The sequence below is a fragment of the Podarcis pityusensis genome, assembly GCF_964106645.2.
Source record: "Podarcis pityusensis genome assembly, chromosome: 3".
NCBI classification, from domain to species: domain Eukaryota; kingdom Metazoa; phylum Chordata; class Lepidosauria; order Squamata; family Lacertidae; genus Podarcis; species Podarcis pityusensis.
The window spans coordinates 62,887,764-62,903,536 of record NC_138026.1 but is presented as its reverse complement, the minus strand read 5'-3'; the positions used below and the strand labels follow the sequence as shown (position 1 = coordinate 62,903,536).

The 15,773-nt window shown below is 38.6% G+C and overlaps 2 protein-coding genes across 6 annotated transcripts in view; one reads left to right on the top strand and one right to left on the bottom strand.

The window, feature by feature from the left end:
• Nucleotides 1–11,898, top strand: part of LOC308473246 (uncharacterized protein) — a 59,417-nt gene extending 47,519 nt beyond the window's left edge. The window contains exons 4-6 of one of the 2 annotated variants that reach the window (XM_080998602.1): nt 4,216–4,290; nt 8,713–8,796; nt 10,789–11,898. In XM_080998602.1, the coding sequence (XP_080854728.1) occupies nt 4,216–4,290; nt 8,713–8,796; nt 10,789–10,885 (256 nt within the window). In that variant the 3' untranslated portion in view covers nt 10,886–11,898. Of the gene's footprint in view, nt 1–4,215; nt 4,291–5,577; nt 5,621–8,712; nt 8,797–10,788 lie in introns of those variants that run through there. The other variant, XR_013983989.1, reaches the window with a different exon arrangement.
• The window catches only part of ADGRG6 (adhesion G protein-coupled receptor G6), a 94,900-nt gene continuing 79,183 nt past the window's right edge, over nt 57–15,773 (bottom strand). For 3 of the 4 annotated variants that reach the window (XM_080998548.1, XM_080998547.1, XM_080998549.1), the window contains 4 exons: nt 14,716–14,999; nt 11,909–12,010; nt 8,913–9,065; nt 57–2,703 (listed from right to left, as the gene is read on the bottom strand). In XM_080998548.1, the coding sequence (XP_080854674.1) occupies nt 2,525–2,703; nt 8,913–9,065; nt 11,909–12,010; nt 14,716–14,999 (718 nt within the window). In that variant the 3' untranslated portion in view covers nt 57–2,524. Of the gene's footprint in view, nt 2,704–6,548; nt 6,596–8,912; nt 9,066–11,908; nt 12,011–14,715; nt 15,000–15,773 lie in introns of all 4 variants that reach the window. The other variant, XM_080998550.1, reaches the window with a different exon arrangement.

Genomic DNA, 15,773 nt, shown 5'->3' with positions numbered 1-15,773 from the left:
CCCAGAGTTATATGGAACAATTTCTCTGCTCAGTTGCAAAGAAACAAAGCCACTCACAGCTTTAAATTTTTTTAATTATTTGGAGTACTAACAAATGGAATGCTTTAGAAAGTATTTCTGCTTTTGGCCAGACTTTAAATCCACCTCACTAGTGCTTAATGACTAGTATTTGAACTTACACCACTGCTTCCCTCAAACTGCTAGCAATATCATACACAATATACTTTTCACGTAGAAAATATAATACATATATATGCATATTTGAGATGATTTTTTCCTCCCTCTCTTGTGGAAAGATGCATTTAACAGTTGCATATAATCACAGACAAAGCCAGTATGCAGCTAACACTATGCTGACATATTTTAAAACCTCAAAAATAAATAATTATATACAAGAGAGGTGGTGCTTTGTCAACAAGATAAACAAAGATTTACAATGGAAAAAAAACAGTATTTGAAAATGTATAAGTGAAATAAGACAGTTTAAGATTACTACATGGTAGTAAAAGCAAAGGATATGCTTAATTTAGTGAAAATATAGGCAAACCATACATTAATCTGTTGGTCAGACAATACCTAGGACTCAGGAAAATTCTACTTTTTCATCTTATTGAACTAGGGTATTTTATTAATTTTAATTCACAAGCATTGCTATTCTCTTATTTTTCCCTTTAAAAACAATTATCTAAAAGAAATCTCACACTAAAGCTACTTTCTGGAAGCCATTAAGAAAGGGAGATAATCATATACAAATTTGGCCAATGCTCAGATACAAATTGTTCTTCTCTATGGAGAAGCCATTCAACCCTATTAGATTATTGTCATCAGGAATTATTTCGTTCACATTTTGAGGTGAAACACTTGTCTTAGCTGTTTAATTCTAAATAGGACCTAAGCAGTTTCCAATTCAAGTGACTTCCGTGTAACAAAATTCTAATTCTTAAATATATGTGATGCAGTAGAAAAGTGTTGTAATTAACCATACAATATTTGAAATGATATTAAGGGTAAGCACTCAAATTGCTGTTGTACTCCATACCTAGGAATAATAGCAGCATATAATATGAGGGGAAATCTATGATTGGCCACTTGGAGGAACTGCGATCCTATACAAACTTACCTGAAGTGAGTCAAACTGTACTGGTGCTGAACAGTGATAACATTGGGGTTTGGGGGGTTTTCCTCTAATTTTTGTTGCATTTGGCTAGATCCTTTTTTTAACCCCAAATTTTATCAAAATGATAAATGTAATGTATATATTTACAGTGAATATTACTAGATAATTTCCAAGAATTAAGCATACTGATTCCAGTAGATCTAAGCATGATTGTTACAGCCATGAGTTGTAATTCAAAGCACTTTATAAAAACATGGGGAAGTAAAAATGTGAATGGTAGTGTTGATCAGGAGGATGGTTTGAGTGCTTTGGTGGAAGGAAATAATGAAACAGATAACGTGAATGAGATTACCTCAACTGTGTTGGTGGATTGATACACCTTAGTGCACACAAAGTATGCTCATGTGCAATCCATCTTTTACATTCCATGTGAATATGAGTAAAATGTGTAAATGTGAACAGATTAACAACCGTATGTTCCAATACTCTGCTGTGCACAGAGAGTTGCCCTATCTCTACAGCTCTATTACTTAAGTAGGCCATGGGATAGCGCTGAGGTTCTCTTAATGTTGGAATCATTTGGGAAAGTGTCCATTCATTCCAACCAGGAGTTCTCATGTATATAAGGAGCTCGTAGATTAAGGCAAACTATGTGAAAATGTTACATTTTCATCCACTGTAGTAACAATAAAAATTTACATTTAGTGTTCTGCATTGTATGCAAACCTTCTCATTTGATAATAGATTAGGAAAGGTCATCTATTGTTGGACCAAATTCCTTTTAGTCCAGGACTATGCAAACTTTCAAGTTAGCAAAATTCTTCATTAAGCACCTCTAAAGGCAAAGAAACACTTCCCCACTTTTGCCATTCACAAAGCTATAAATATGGCCCAGACTTTGCAAGCAAGATTCAGGGTATCTTATCTGAATAGTTTGGCCTTGTGCCTTTAGGCACAAGCATTCATTAATTCACCAATAATAGGCTTTCTCGTAGGGAAAAGATCTCTAGAACACGATGCACTGAACACCCGAGAAGGAATTAAAAATATATATCTATATTCCGTTTAAATAAAGGCAAATTTTAAAAGTCACGAATTTGGGGGGTTTAGGGTGGTCTTAATTTTTGCAAAGATACAGATGGAGTAACATATAACTAATACGCCACTGGGGAAAAACAGAAGTTTGACAAATGTCCTGATGCAGAAGTGTCAGCCGTGACTATTGTGTAAGTGAAGACATTATTCAGATGATGTATTTCCTAAACGAGGACAACTGTTTTTTCCGCTGAAGTTGGTAGACAAACAATAACTGGTTAAAGACTTTGGTGTTTTTTCCTCGTTCTGTAATCAAGTCCTTATTCATTCTTAAACTTCATGCTTTTTGTTGAATTTTGTTGTTCCAGAAATTCAGAACTTTGTGCTGTGGCTCAGGGAGTCTGACATGATGATGTTTTTGTAGAAGTTGTCTGAGTGAGTACTGTAGTATCCCTTCACTTTGTCAATAACCTGATGAACCGGGATGATTGATGTCTGCTCTGTGTCCACTTGGACATATTTTGGTGAATGCTTGTCAAGAAAAACATTGTCTAACAAAAAGGAAGAGAATCCATTAGTCAGTAATGTTATTTTCTAACTGCATAGTTATCCACCCACAGGCAATCCCTTAGTATGAACAGTCATAGATACATTAAACTTCTATTTTTTTATTTCCTAAGAAATGTTCTGAATAATATGCCTTTGTGTAATTTATATTGTAGTATGAATTCACTTCTGTTGTTCATTTTCCACAGCTGGAAAACTAGCTTGAATTTTCAGTTGAACCTAGTTCTTTATTATTTCTGTGCTGATTTATACATGATCTCAGCTTTAATATGAGTGTTGCACTAAATATCCTCCAGTGAACATTTATGGTACAAAAATGAGGGTATGGGGAGAATTCAGTGACCAATACGCTTTTCCTTCTTTTTCACAGCTGCTAACTAGCATTTGCTTCTGGGTGCTTCCACACTCGACATTTAGTGTGGAATTACCATGCTTCAATCACTCACTTTTTACAGAGCATCTACACAAAGCAGCCATCCAGTCACTATCATCCTGCGATTCTTTTGTCTTTTCTCAGACCTCAGAAAACCTCAACATTTTTCAAAATAACTGCAAAGTAGCTCCATCTCCATAGGAGCAGATGCACTTGGTCCTACTCTTTTTTCCGGTGTAGGGTTTTGACATGCACGACAATGTATCAGATACTGTAGATGAACCTATCTGTAGATGAACCTATCACAATTCAACTCATAATTACTATAACCTTTGCAGTGTGTGGCATTTTATCACTCCGTTTGCTATAACACTATCATGCATTGTGGTGACTGGAAGGTTTTGTTGTTGTTTTGAGTATTTTAACACTCTTGAAGTAATGTTTTCAAAATTATACCCAAGAAAATATTTTAGCAATAATTTAAAACTAGATTAGCTAAAAAGGTACCTACTGCAAAGGCTGTAGTGAATGTGTACTGAACTTCAAATGGCATCTGAGGTAATCTGCACCTCCTGTTTCTCCACCCACAGCAGCCATGTCATGCTCACTGGTGTGGACGGAACAGTGGGATGTTCACATACAAGAAGTGCAACATTCCTGGGAGTGTGGCAAGTCAATTGCAATTCCAAGTGTAGCTTACTACAGAAGTGATTGGGTAGTGCCAGGAGTGACTCAAATGGACACAGCTACCCTCTCAACTGCTACTTCAGCCCAACCCCCCCCCCTTCTTGCTCCTGGAATTGTGATCCCAGCCAGCTGGGGCTCATGTTGTTAATGCAGTGATGCCACATAATTAGATTTGGCAACACAAAGACAGTTCAGAAAGATGAAAATGCTATTTATTACCTAACTTTCTCTAGATTGTACTCTTATGGATGGGGAACAGGTAGACATTCAGACTTTGCTGGGCTCCAACTCCCATGAGCTCTGGTCACCATGGCTAATCAGGGATCAGTGATCTGCAGGTGGGTCACAGGTTCCCCAGTCTGGTATAAGGGCCTCATTGTTAATTTAAATTGGAACGGAGGGATAATCCTTGTTTTCTGTTCCTTTGTGAATGCAGACTCCGCATCTCCACTGAAATGAATTCCAGACTCTTCAGCTGCTCTGTGGACATGTACTGCCTGCAGGTTTACAGGTGAGGATGAGACTACATGCTAAAGTAGATTTGCATCTGCCACTGAAAATTGTACCCCAGTGTGAAAGTTCACTGCTGCAATTTGCAGCATCATATATCTTGTGTTGTTACATTGTGATGATGTGTGTAGTAATTGTGCATTATTAGGTGTCTGTAAAAAGCACACATCATGACTCAGACACCAACGTCTAATAAAGAGGTGCCTATGTCATAACATCATGACTAGGGATTCTTACAGAATTTGATACTTGCAGATTCTGACAGGAATCAAACTGATCCTGCACCATCCAGAATAAAGAGTGGATCAGAACTTAGTTTTTCACTGGCCTCTGTGCTTCCTGAATGTTCTGACACAGTCGTCAATTAAAAAATGCATCAAAATGCTTTTAACATGTCTGAGGGAATTTAAATGCACATTTTTACATCTATTTCATTTAAGTTGAAGATTAAAGCGACAGAATAAAATTATGGGTGAAAAGATGCAGAACTGATTCAGACCAGGAACAGACTGATTTATCCATCCTAAGTCATTACAATCATGATAAATGATACTGTGTGTTATTGAGAGGAAGGGAGAATATTGGATGCCATTTTAGGCAGCACAGTGTCTATGGCTTTAACAGGCAAACTGCTTTGAGGATTTAATACAACCAAGCAGTATATAAATGCTGCAAATAAACTAAATAAACATTTTAAATAAATAAATAAATGGTTGTTAATCTTGTTATTCCATCATAATCAGTATCATCCTGAGTTTGTACTGAATAAATCACTTCCAACCACTGAAGCTTGTACATACTCTAGAACAATATTTTTATGATTCAGACATTAACAGCAGGCTAAAAATTATGCTGGTAAAGCTTTGCTGGGCTGAATTTGACCATTAGGTGGAGCTCAAGCAATCATTTCCATAGTTTGGAGCATATTATATTTATGAACAATTAGCAAATAAGACAAAACTGTAATTACTTTATATGACCTAGCATAAGGCTTTTGAAACAGTTGCTATTTTTTTTTTACTATTAACAGCTCTTGAAACAATTTCTTCATGAAAAATGTTATCAGACCGTATATTGACAAGAAAACACTTTCAGTTATGCTTGCTATGACAAGCAATACTGTAGATGAGGCAAACCAGTCACTAGATATAAAACAAAAGGTAAAAGCAGTTCTCAAAAGAATGTATGATGATCCTGAATTATAATGAAGGGAGTTTAAGACAGGAAATACTTTGATCTGGAAGTGAAGAAAAATAGGTTGCAAAGATATTTTTTTTTAATCTCATAGAAAGAAGAACAAGCATGCCACAGCATATCAGAGTGATTTTTTTTTTAAAGCAGGCAAGTATGTTCAGTGATGCATAGCAGACAAACCTTTCCCCTCTGCAAACATTCAAATAGTGCTAGGTCTCCTAGCTCATGATTTGATCTGAGTTTCTCTCTATTGCTTTTGAAAAGGCTTGAGGATGACATTTCATTTCACATTATTTGTGTTTGTTATATACCATACTTGTATGTTTAATAAACAAACATATTTAACTATGTGAGCATAAAGACACTCTATTTGTACCTAGAGCATCTCTTAATATTTAACTGCTGAACTGTACCACATGATCCATATGGAACTTTTAAAATCATTTTATTATTATGTATCCTAATTAATACCTGTTGAACCTACTTAAACACAACAATTTAACCAAGTAAATTATAAACAAAAATTGGTTCAGTTAACTGAAAACGTGAAAATGGATAGAAAAAAACTCAGTACTAGATAATACAATAGAGTAATTTCTTTTTCAATTACATGTATGTGTTTAATAGTACCTTTTTCTCTTGGCTTCCATAACCTACTAAAATATGTATTTTGAGTTTTTAAAAACCTGTAGCAGAACTTTCTGAGAAAAGAATCTGTGTAGTGTGACGTACCATCTATGGTACAAATATAAAAGTCATCAGCTGTATTGTTGCTTAAAGAAAATATCTGGAATATAAAACAGTATTGCACCTGATTTCAGCCACCTGGTAAGTATATTTACATTTACAAGCAGATTTACATTTGATAGCTAACCAGTATGTGAAGCGTTCTTGTGTCGTGAATCACTGGCAATCAGAATTAATGACAGAAGAAGGTGCATGATTTAAAGTGAAGCAGTATGTATGATTAGCAAGTCTTTTGTGCCATGAGTTGGAACTTCATGCAAGTGTCCTCACACCAGCTTTTGAAAATCATGCATTCAGCCAAAGTGATGCACACTGTACCTTGAATATTCCACCTCTGATGGAGAAATGTTCTTAGAAGACATTATCTATACCATAAACATATGAGTTTCGGAGTCAATTCCAGGGAACAATAACCAATATAAATAACTGCTGTGGAAATATACATCTACTATAACATTCATCAGAAATCAAAGATGATCTTAAAGCGCTAAACTGGACTGCTGCACAAAGAGGCAATAACTAGGTTCAGATGGGATGAATAAATATAAGAACAAACAGCAAATTACAAAAGCAGCACATAAAATGAAACATAATGGGACCCCTGACTGTTAAGTCCACTCGCGGATGACTCTGGGGTTGCGGCGCTCATCTCGCTTTATTGGCCGAGGTAGCCGGCGTACAGCTTCCGGGTCATGTGGCCAGCATGACTAAGCCGCTTCTGGCGAACCAGAGCAGCGCACGGAAACGCCATTTACCTTCCCGCCGGAGCGGTACCTATTTATCTACTTGCACTTTGACATGCTTTCGAACTGCTAGGTTGGCAGGAGCAGGGACCGAGCAACTGGAGCTCACCCCGTCGTGGGGATTTGAACCACCAACCTTCTGATCGGCAAGCCCTAGGCTCTGTGGTTTAGACCACAGCGCCACTGCGTTGCCCACAGAAAGTGTGACTAACTTGTGTAGCTCCAACTCCCATCAGTCACAGTCAACATGGTTAATGGTCAGGAATGATGGGAGTTGGGAGTCCAGCAACATCAGGAAGGCCAAAGGTTAGACACTCTGGCCTACTGCCTAGTCAAAGAAAAATCTAACACATGATTTAGTATATTGTGCCTAGGAGCTTTGGATTCATGATAATCCATAGATAAGACAGATATGGTGATTCTTAAATGATAAACATGGTTTTAAACAAACCACCACTATGTGGTAATATGTCAATGATTGTGGCTTTTGCACTCTGGCAGAGAAAGCTCTAATGAGCTCTGTAACAAAATAACATCTCATATATTAAACACAAAGTGATAAGCAAGAAAGTAAAAGGAGCAATTAGTAATGCTCCACTGAAGAAACCATTGACACCACATCTTGTTTTGTTTTAGTTAAGCCTCAGTTCTTGGAAACCTTAAAGGTAAATAACATAATTAGTACCAAAAAGGCCTGGGTGGTCTCATCTTTGCACACTTCAATTGAGCAAGACTGCATCAGAGGTACTTTAGTTACAAAGGAAGAGACAGCAGTGTGAAGAACACCGGCTAAAATTTAATGGAAGGCAAGAGGATACTCGTAGGTTTCCCACATCACTTTCAGAAATCAATTCCTCTTCAGCGGGATGTCACTCCCAGCCCTGGCACTTAATTTTCTGCTTTAGGCAGAATTTAGCTGCAAAAAAACTATATTGCAATATGCTATCTTACAAATAATACCTAGAATATTTAACATAGTTGTATCCAAGTACCCTGTAAATACTATCTAGCATTCTACTTCTATGCGGCTTACTATTCATGCTATTCAACTTGCCAGGAAAGTGCTTGTTACGGGAGTCAGAGCTGATGCATATACGAATGCCAGACTGCCTTTATGCCATTACCCTGATGCGAAAATAGGTGGAAAGACCCTTTGTGTGGAAAGCCTTGACATACTGGCACATTATGATTTTTTAAACCAACTTTTTGTATAGGGAGCATGAAATCAAATTGTTCCAGGAGAAAGGGCCTTTTCTGCAATGGCTCCCTGCTTGTGGCTCCCAGGGAGGCTCACCTGGTGCCTTTGTTACACATCTTTAGGCAGCAGGCACAAAAACATTCCCCTTTTGGCTAATTAAAAAAATCTATGGCCCATTAAACTGTAGGAGGGGTAATTTCTTTTGTCTGTTACCGTGTTGTGTTTTTTATGTTGTAAACTGGCCTGCGATCCTTGGATGAAGGAAGACATAAAAATTTAATAAAGAATAATAAAAAATGATAAATAAAAAGAGGACTCTGCAGAGGCCCGTGCAGCAAAAAGAGGCCTGTGCAGCATCTGTGGCCCAGAGTTCTTGAAAGATATGGTCCATGGACTGCTTATACAGATAGTTCTCGGAAAGATTTAGGTGGATGCCTGCAATTTCTGACACATGTGAGTAAATGAACAATGTGGGCTGGCAAAGGCTACCGCTGGGGTGGGAACTGTCCCAATTTGAGGCAATTTTTTCTTTCCTTTGCAGCCCCAGCCGACATCCTACATTGTTCAAGAGGGCTCCTAACCCCCCCCCCCCGAGCCTTTTCAGGGGCTACAGAGGAAAGAGGAGGTAATGGGATAAGCTATCTTATCTAAGGCTCCATGCCAAATTAAATCAAATGATCATAGGATCTCAGAATGAATTGCTGCAGTTTAAAGACTTACATTTCCTTTTACATGACTCACCAGAATGGCTGCTCCTTTGAAGGTACGTATTGGATGTAGATTTTGATTTAGAAGTCAGGTAAGTTGAGTTAGAACCAATGGAACTGGAAGATAAGGACTTCCCCAGATTGTCGGAGCTCTTCTTAATTATATTAGTTGCTGTTTTACTCCAGTCTGAAATGAAATGAGGAAACGTAAGCTGTCTGTAACAGTATTTCAACTTAAAATAATTCAGGCCCTACAGATAAAGAAAGCACCGGTCACTTTCACTTCTTCCTTGTGTGCTTATTTTTAGCATGCAAAGTAGGAACTCATGCATCTCCCATGGGATGAGATGTAGAACTTCCACCTGTGTAGGGATATGCCCAAGACCTAGCCTTGCACATTACACTGGACGCATGAGTGGCCTCTACTTACCCTATCATCACTTGTATAATGCCACTAATACAACATACCATAATACAACACCCTGCAAAACTTACATACTGTTGCACATCACCCCAACCTCAGAGTGGTGCAAGACTCAAGGGGTTCCAAGCACTTGCCCAGGGTTTGTGCTTCCTTTTGGGAATAAGGCACAGCACAGACTGTGGTGTCTTTATGATATTTGGTTTATGTGTATATATGTGTAAATAACATATATACAACCTCAGTCTACGATGGAGGGCTTCACAGCATCCCAAGAGGGTTTTACTTCTCCCATAGATGCAGCCTTGGATTTCAGCAGACATCCAACATTGTGCCCTGCCTGCTGTTTTACTGCTCCGGTCACATTACTCCTACCTCTAACCTCTCTAAACTCTGGCTTTATCTGTTGAGGGAGAAAGGCCTCACCTATTTGCTGTCTCACACTGAGCCCCTTTTGATCCTTTGTTGTCTTAATGACTCATAAACCAGGCTATCATCTCAACACAGAATCTTGACCTAGCTTAATTAGGTTTCACACTCGCTGATTCCAGGGGACTAGAAGTGTCTAGCACACAGCTTTATACACATGGGTCTGGCACCAAGAAGCTAACACTAACTGAGTTCAGAAATTTAGGATGCCTGACTTCCAGAAACTCATAACATTACTAATATAATACACTGGCAAAGTTTACTCTACTGCAGGATAATAAAATCAGAGCTTTATGAAAAATAATGGAGGGAAAGGGAGCAATGCCAAAAGATCAAAGGAAGCAAAGAATAGTTATGGAACAACCTGTCCAGGCTATCTCCCCTGGCACCATCGCTATGGTTTTTTTCAGCATCAGGTCAAGGCCTTGTTATTTACCCAGGCCTTTAAAAAAATTGTACTTTAATCTGAGATTCTCAAACTTATGATTCATGGTTTATTGTATACCTGCCAGAGAAACCAATTTAAATGCTGCTTTTACTGTTTTATATTGCATTTTTAATATAGTACTTTATTCTTTTAATTTTTGTGAGTGTGTGTTATTGGGCAGCTAAGTGAGTGGACAAGTAAAGAAATGTGGCAAAGCCTCAAAAAGGTGCTGAAAGATCAATCTTGGTGAGTAGTAATAATCTTAACGGGAGAAAAATGTCCAACAAGTTTTAGCTGCTAGGAAAACCTTAAATGGGAAAAGGCTGTTGTTCTCAGTACAACATCTTTCTGCCTCTTCTATTCTTATTTTTATGAAAAAGAAGCCAAAGGCAAACACAAGGTCTCATAGTGAACTTAATAGTTGGGCGTATTTTACTGTTTATGATGAATATTTGTAGACTTCAACCAGATATGTGCATTCACTTTATAAGGACACTTATAAATTTACATTTTCAACTCTTATTACACAAGGCCATACTAAAGGATATGGGGGATTTTTGTAAAAAAACAAAGAACTATTCCAAGATCCTTTATGTGTATCTGATTCATCAGCCACACTCTTTGTTTTACCAGCATTCAAACATGCAAAAGAAGCTATTTAACTAGACAAAAGCAAGTCCGAGAAAAATCTCCATCTGCCCCAAGATTCAATCAGGATATAAAGCATTGAATGTTTCTCATTTTGGGCACAGTGGGCAGACTCAGAGTATTTAAACATTTCCAGTCTTGGGAACATAGCCACTGACTTCCCTGAATTGTATGAGGACACAAACAGCATATTCTAAGCCATGTGGTCAGTTTTTTGGAAGTCCAGGCCATATAGAAGAAGTGGCACAGATTCATGCAGAGCCTCCTGGTACTACTATTACAGTGGATCATTTTAACTTTTCTTATTCCTTAAAAAAATATAACCCATTCCAGGAATTATTTACGACGTAGTTCTAGTAGAACTGGGCTTAATTAAATCGCAAGCAGTGAAAGGATGACTACTGGACAAAAGGAGGAATTTCTGCATTTTCCATGCAATCACCCAATGAGAATATTGTTACAGGCTTAAAAGATAGACTCAGATTTAACCCAGTGACAATGAAGACAACATCAGCAAAGTGTCTGACCCTTTCAGCTTTCACTCTCTAACAATACCCAGAAAGATTACAATAAAAAAAACCAAAAATCGGGGGGGGGGGGGCGTAGAATCAGACTTATACGTTGTTTTAAGCTGTTTTCAGCATTGTGTTTTATGGTAGTAACCTGCCCTGGGATGTTATGGTGAAAGGCTGGTAATAAACAAACAAACAACCCGTCATATACAGTGGTACCTCGGGTTACAGATGTAACGCTTCACGTTACAGACTCCGCTAACCCAGAAATAGTACCTCGGGTTAAGAACTTTGCTTCAGGATGAGAACAGAAATGGCGCGGTGGCAGCAGCGGGAGGCCCCATTAACTAAAGTGGTACTTCAGGTTAAGAACAGTTTCAGGTTAAGAATGGACCTCCAGAACGAATTAAGTTCTTAACCCAAGGTACCACTGTATACTGGGTAATTAGTCAATTGCCTCCACTCATGCTTCTAAGGTCCCAGGGTGTGGAGTGAGGGTAACACAAATGCCTTGCTAGAGTTGAGTATATCTATGTCTGGTCATTGCCAGCATGGGAGACCTCATGAAAAACCATTGTAAGCAGCTTATTTACCTGAGTTGTCTGCAAGCCTGAATCTACCGCAACAGAGATGCCGTCTCCACTGTTTCTGGACGTTTTCTTTCATGGCACAATGGAATATAAATATAAATAACCCTGAAATCAGAGTGAAAAGAATGAAATAATTTAATGCTCATAACAATTGTCAGATAGAGAAAGCAATTTACAGAGAATTTTCTGTTGTTGTTGTTTCGTTTTTTTGCTGTTGTAGGACACTACAAATAATTTCCCAATGCTTTACTGTATTTCTAAGAAATATGGCAGCATGAAGCCTCTAGTTCTTATATATGGATGTTTGCTTCCTTCAGGTTCTTCCAACACATGGGCTGGGGTTTCATAGTGAGCAGATTGGCTAATTAGGTCAAATGATGGGTACATTTCACAGCAGCACATAATTAAAAAAATTAGCATCTTATTTTGTTCAGGATAACTTTATTCAGGATACCAACAGAGATAATGTCCTTTCTTATCTGAATTTCAAGTTTTAAACACTTGCATATTCTTTCTGTTATTTGTATATTATTGCTCGAGATAGTGGAAAATTTCAATAAATTATTGATTTTTAAAAATCTGCCATGTACTGCTGCAAAGGTATAGGTGGGCAAGAACAAAGGTCCAATGTAGAGTGCTTGCATACACAAGTCCTCATTTGGAGAAGCAGCAAAACTTGGAGACGTTGCAGACATCTTTGACGCCACTACAAATCTGAATTGAGAGCAACGGATCCAGTGGCTCTCACAGGGACTACAGCTTTTAACCTGTTGCATGAAGTGACTTTTTAAAGCTCTGGATGCTCACTTGGCTCACAAATGCCACCAGAGGAGAGATAATCTGTATACTCCTATGAAAAGCCTCTGCAAGAGACACATTTTGTAAAGAAATCCCTTCACCCTTATTAATTGCCAGGCTGTATCCCGCTGAGTCCTCTGGCTGGGAAGAAGCAGTATCTTGAGCTTCACAGATTAGGTAGAAGCTGCTTGGCTGTAAATTATCAGCGGAGCCTGTTTCTGTCTCTTCTGCCATGGCAAATACCAGGCGTGGCTTAACCAGCTTTGTTTTGGTCAAAAGGAAAACTGCAATTTAGTGGCAAAAAGGCTCCTAATTTCTCTACGGGGCAGTGGAAGTGAAATTATCACAATATATGTTTTTTAAAGGGGAGATTAATATAATTTGATTTATCTTTGCATGCTAGCACTGAAAACAGAATATGGGAAGAAAAAACTGCATAATAAAAATAGGAAATGAAAAAGGATCGTATTGCTTACTTAATTTGAGGATGTCATGCCCCAACCTTACAAAACCCTAGAGTAAGATTTGTACAGTATTAAGATTTATGCAAGCATATTAATGAGTGTTTTCTAACAGGTATCTTACCTGTGCATTTATGAAAGAAACAGCCAAGATAACTCTGCTGAGCTAGTACCTAGTTAGGTTTGGACATGCTAGCAAGTACATTAGTACAATGTTAAAAACATACGGTGGTGTGCTAGCCTACTAGATATGCATAGCAGCATAATTGTTTAAGAGTTGCATACCTATGATATAGTGGCATCTTTTAACAGTATCACAGTATAAATGTCACTACTAAAAAAACATCAATAATGAATAATTCCAGTTCTTGTTTACTTTAAGTCAGTGGTGTCCAAACTTTTTTCAAAGAGGGCCAGATGTGATGAAGTGAAGGGCCGTGAGGGCCTACCAAAGTTGTTAACATTTTTTAGGATTGAAGTTGTTGAGCTTTTTTTATGATTTTACCCCAAAGTTGTTAAACTTTTTTTTTAGGATTGAAGTTCTTTTTTTAGGATTGAAGTTGAGGGTTTTTTTAAGGATTTTACCCCAGAAAATAAAGGGGCTGGATTAAACCAACCAGTGGGCCGGATTAGGCCCCCGAAACAGACTTGGGGCATGCCTGCTTTAAGTCATTCTTACCAGCTGAATAACTAACTAATACACACTGCTAGGATGATCTGTTAAACTGGAAACATATTTCTCCCTAAGACCATTGGATTCTTTGGGAAGGCTGTAAATGTTGAATTTGTTTTGGAGCTACCATTGGATTTCCAGTGTACATCCTCTAATAATTCTGTTGAGCTTTGGATTGGAACCCAGATTCCGTCACCCTTCTCCATAAACACTCCATGAGCACCTCCATTAAAGTCAAGCCTCTGGGTAGCTCTGATGAATAATTTTTGGCCTGTGGCTTTCTTTGAATGCAATATGTTTTGCAGATCAGTCTTTTTAGGAGGAAAAACTGCCTGATGATTCAATAAAATGATGCATGATGTATGTAAGCGCTTGTCTCAGATATCAGAATTGTTTCTGCATGACAATAACGTTGATACTAAATATGGTACATATTCAAAACTGAATAAAAAGAAAAGAAACGACATGTCGTGAAATCAGTTTCTTGGTTACACATGTCAGGGAACAAACACAAGAAAGGCGAGCTCATACAATGGGGAGAGAACAGGAGAAAACAGTTGAAATATGGGATTTTGAAAATTCTTTGTTTGAATAAATAACCTCCTCAGGAAGCTTAGTATTGGTTTCATGAGTAGACTAAAGATTGTGGTACCCCCTCAATCTCTCCCCTCCATCTAGGCAAGCAAGAGGAATTATCATATATACACATTCCAACTGGGCAAAGGCATTCAATAAGGGGATGCAGCAAGGCCAGTGGGGGACAGGGTCAGGGGAGCAGTGGTGTGTGGCCTAAGCAGTCAAACAGAGAGGGCTTTTTATATTTACCGTCTCTAGGTTATTAATTTATTTTTGTTTTTGCCAAATAGAGCTCCACTTACCTTGCAAGGAGTTGAAAATACAGAAGAGGTACACGAAGGGCAGATATAATGGCCCCCAGGCAAAGAAAGCGAAGCCCCAGGTCATGCCTAGTAGGAAGGTCAAGCTAACCACACTACGGAGGTTCCTCAGAATCTCTTCCCGCATAGTCCGATTGCTTCGCTTTCCATTTCTCCCACAGATTTGCATCATCACCACAACAAACATGGCAATGTTCATGAGAAACATGATTCCAAAGTAGCCAACACAGGTCACATAAAACACACTAGTGTTCTTTATCCAGCAGCTGTAAAGAAATAAACTGTTGTTACGATACTGCTGTTACAAAACCGGTTGTCTATTTTACTTTTGTCACTATGGGCTGATCCATACATTACTCGTGTGCTGTGGTCACTGCTTCCTCATGGCTGGGTCCTCAGGTTGGTGGAGCTTTCAGAAGTAATCTCTTTATTCACCTGTTCCATGTGCTTTCTGTATGCACATGTATCTGTATGCAGATATGACTGCTACAGCATGAGACCCAACCACCTAGAAGCAGTGAGCACACTGCAGTGGCAACATGAATTGGACATGAGATGAAAAACAGCCTGTTCTGGACAGTTACACTGGAATGGTCAATCAAATTGTAAATAAAGGATCACACACTTTCTGATGGCTTGGAATTAGCCCAGTGAAATTCAGCATTACAGCTAAAATCACCTCCAGCTTCATTACAACATCCGCGTGAAATATTAAGTGCTTCTCATGTGTTCAGCCTGTGCACATGAGAGCAAAAAGGTGCATGGGGGGGAGGGGGAGAGAGAGAGTGTGTGTGTGTGCAACATTCCCATTCCCTCGACTTCTGATGTTCACCAGTGTAGTACATAAGCCTGAAGGGAACTTCTAAACATCTGTTGATCTGCAGGAGGGTGTGTGTGTGCACGCGCTAAATTCAAGGCAGTCATAGAAGTGTCTAAAGCCCTAAATGACTTAGGCCCCAAACATCATCTCTTGGGTGTTAAAATTGGCAGCGGAGGTCCTACTGGCAGTTCCACTGTCCTCAGAATTCAGGTTGGGGGCA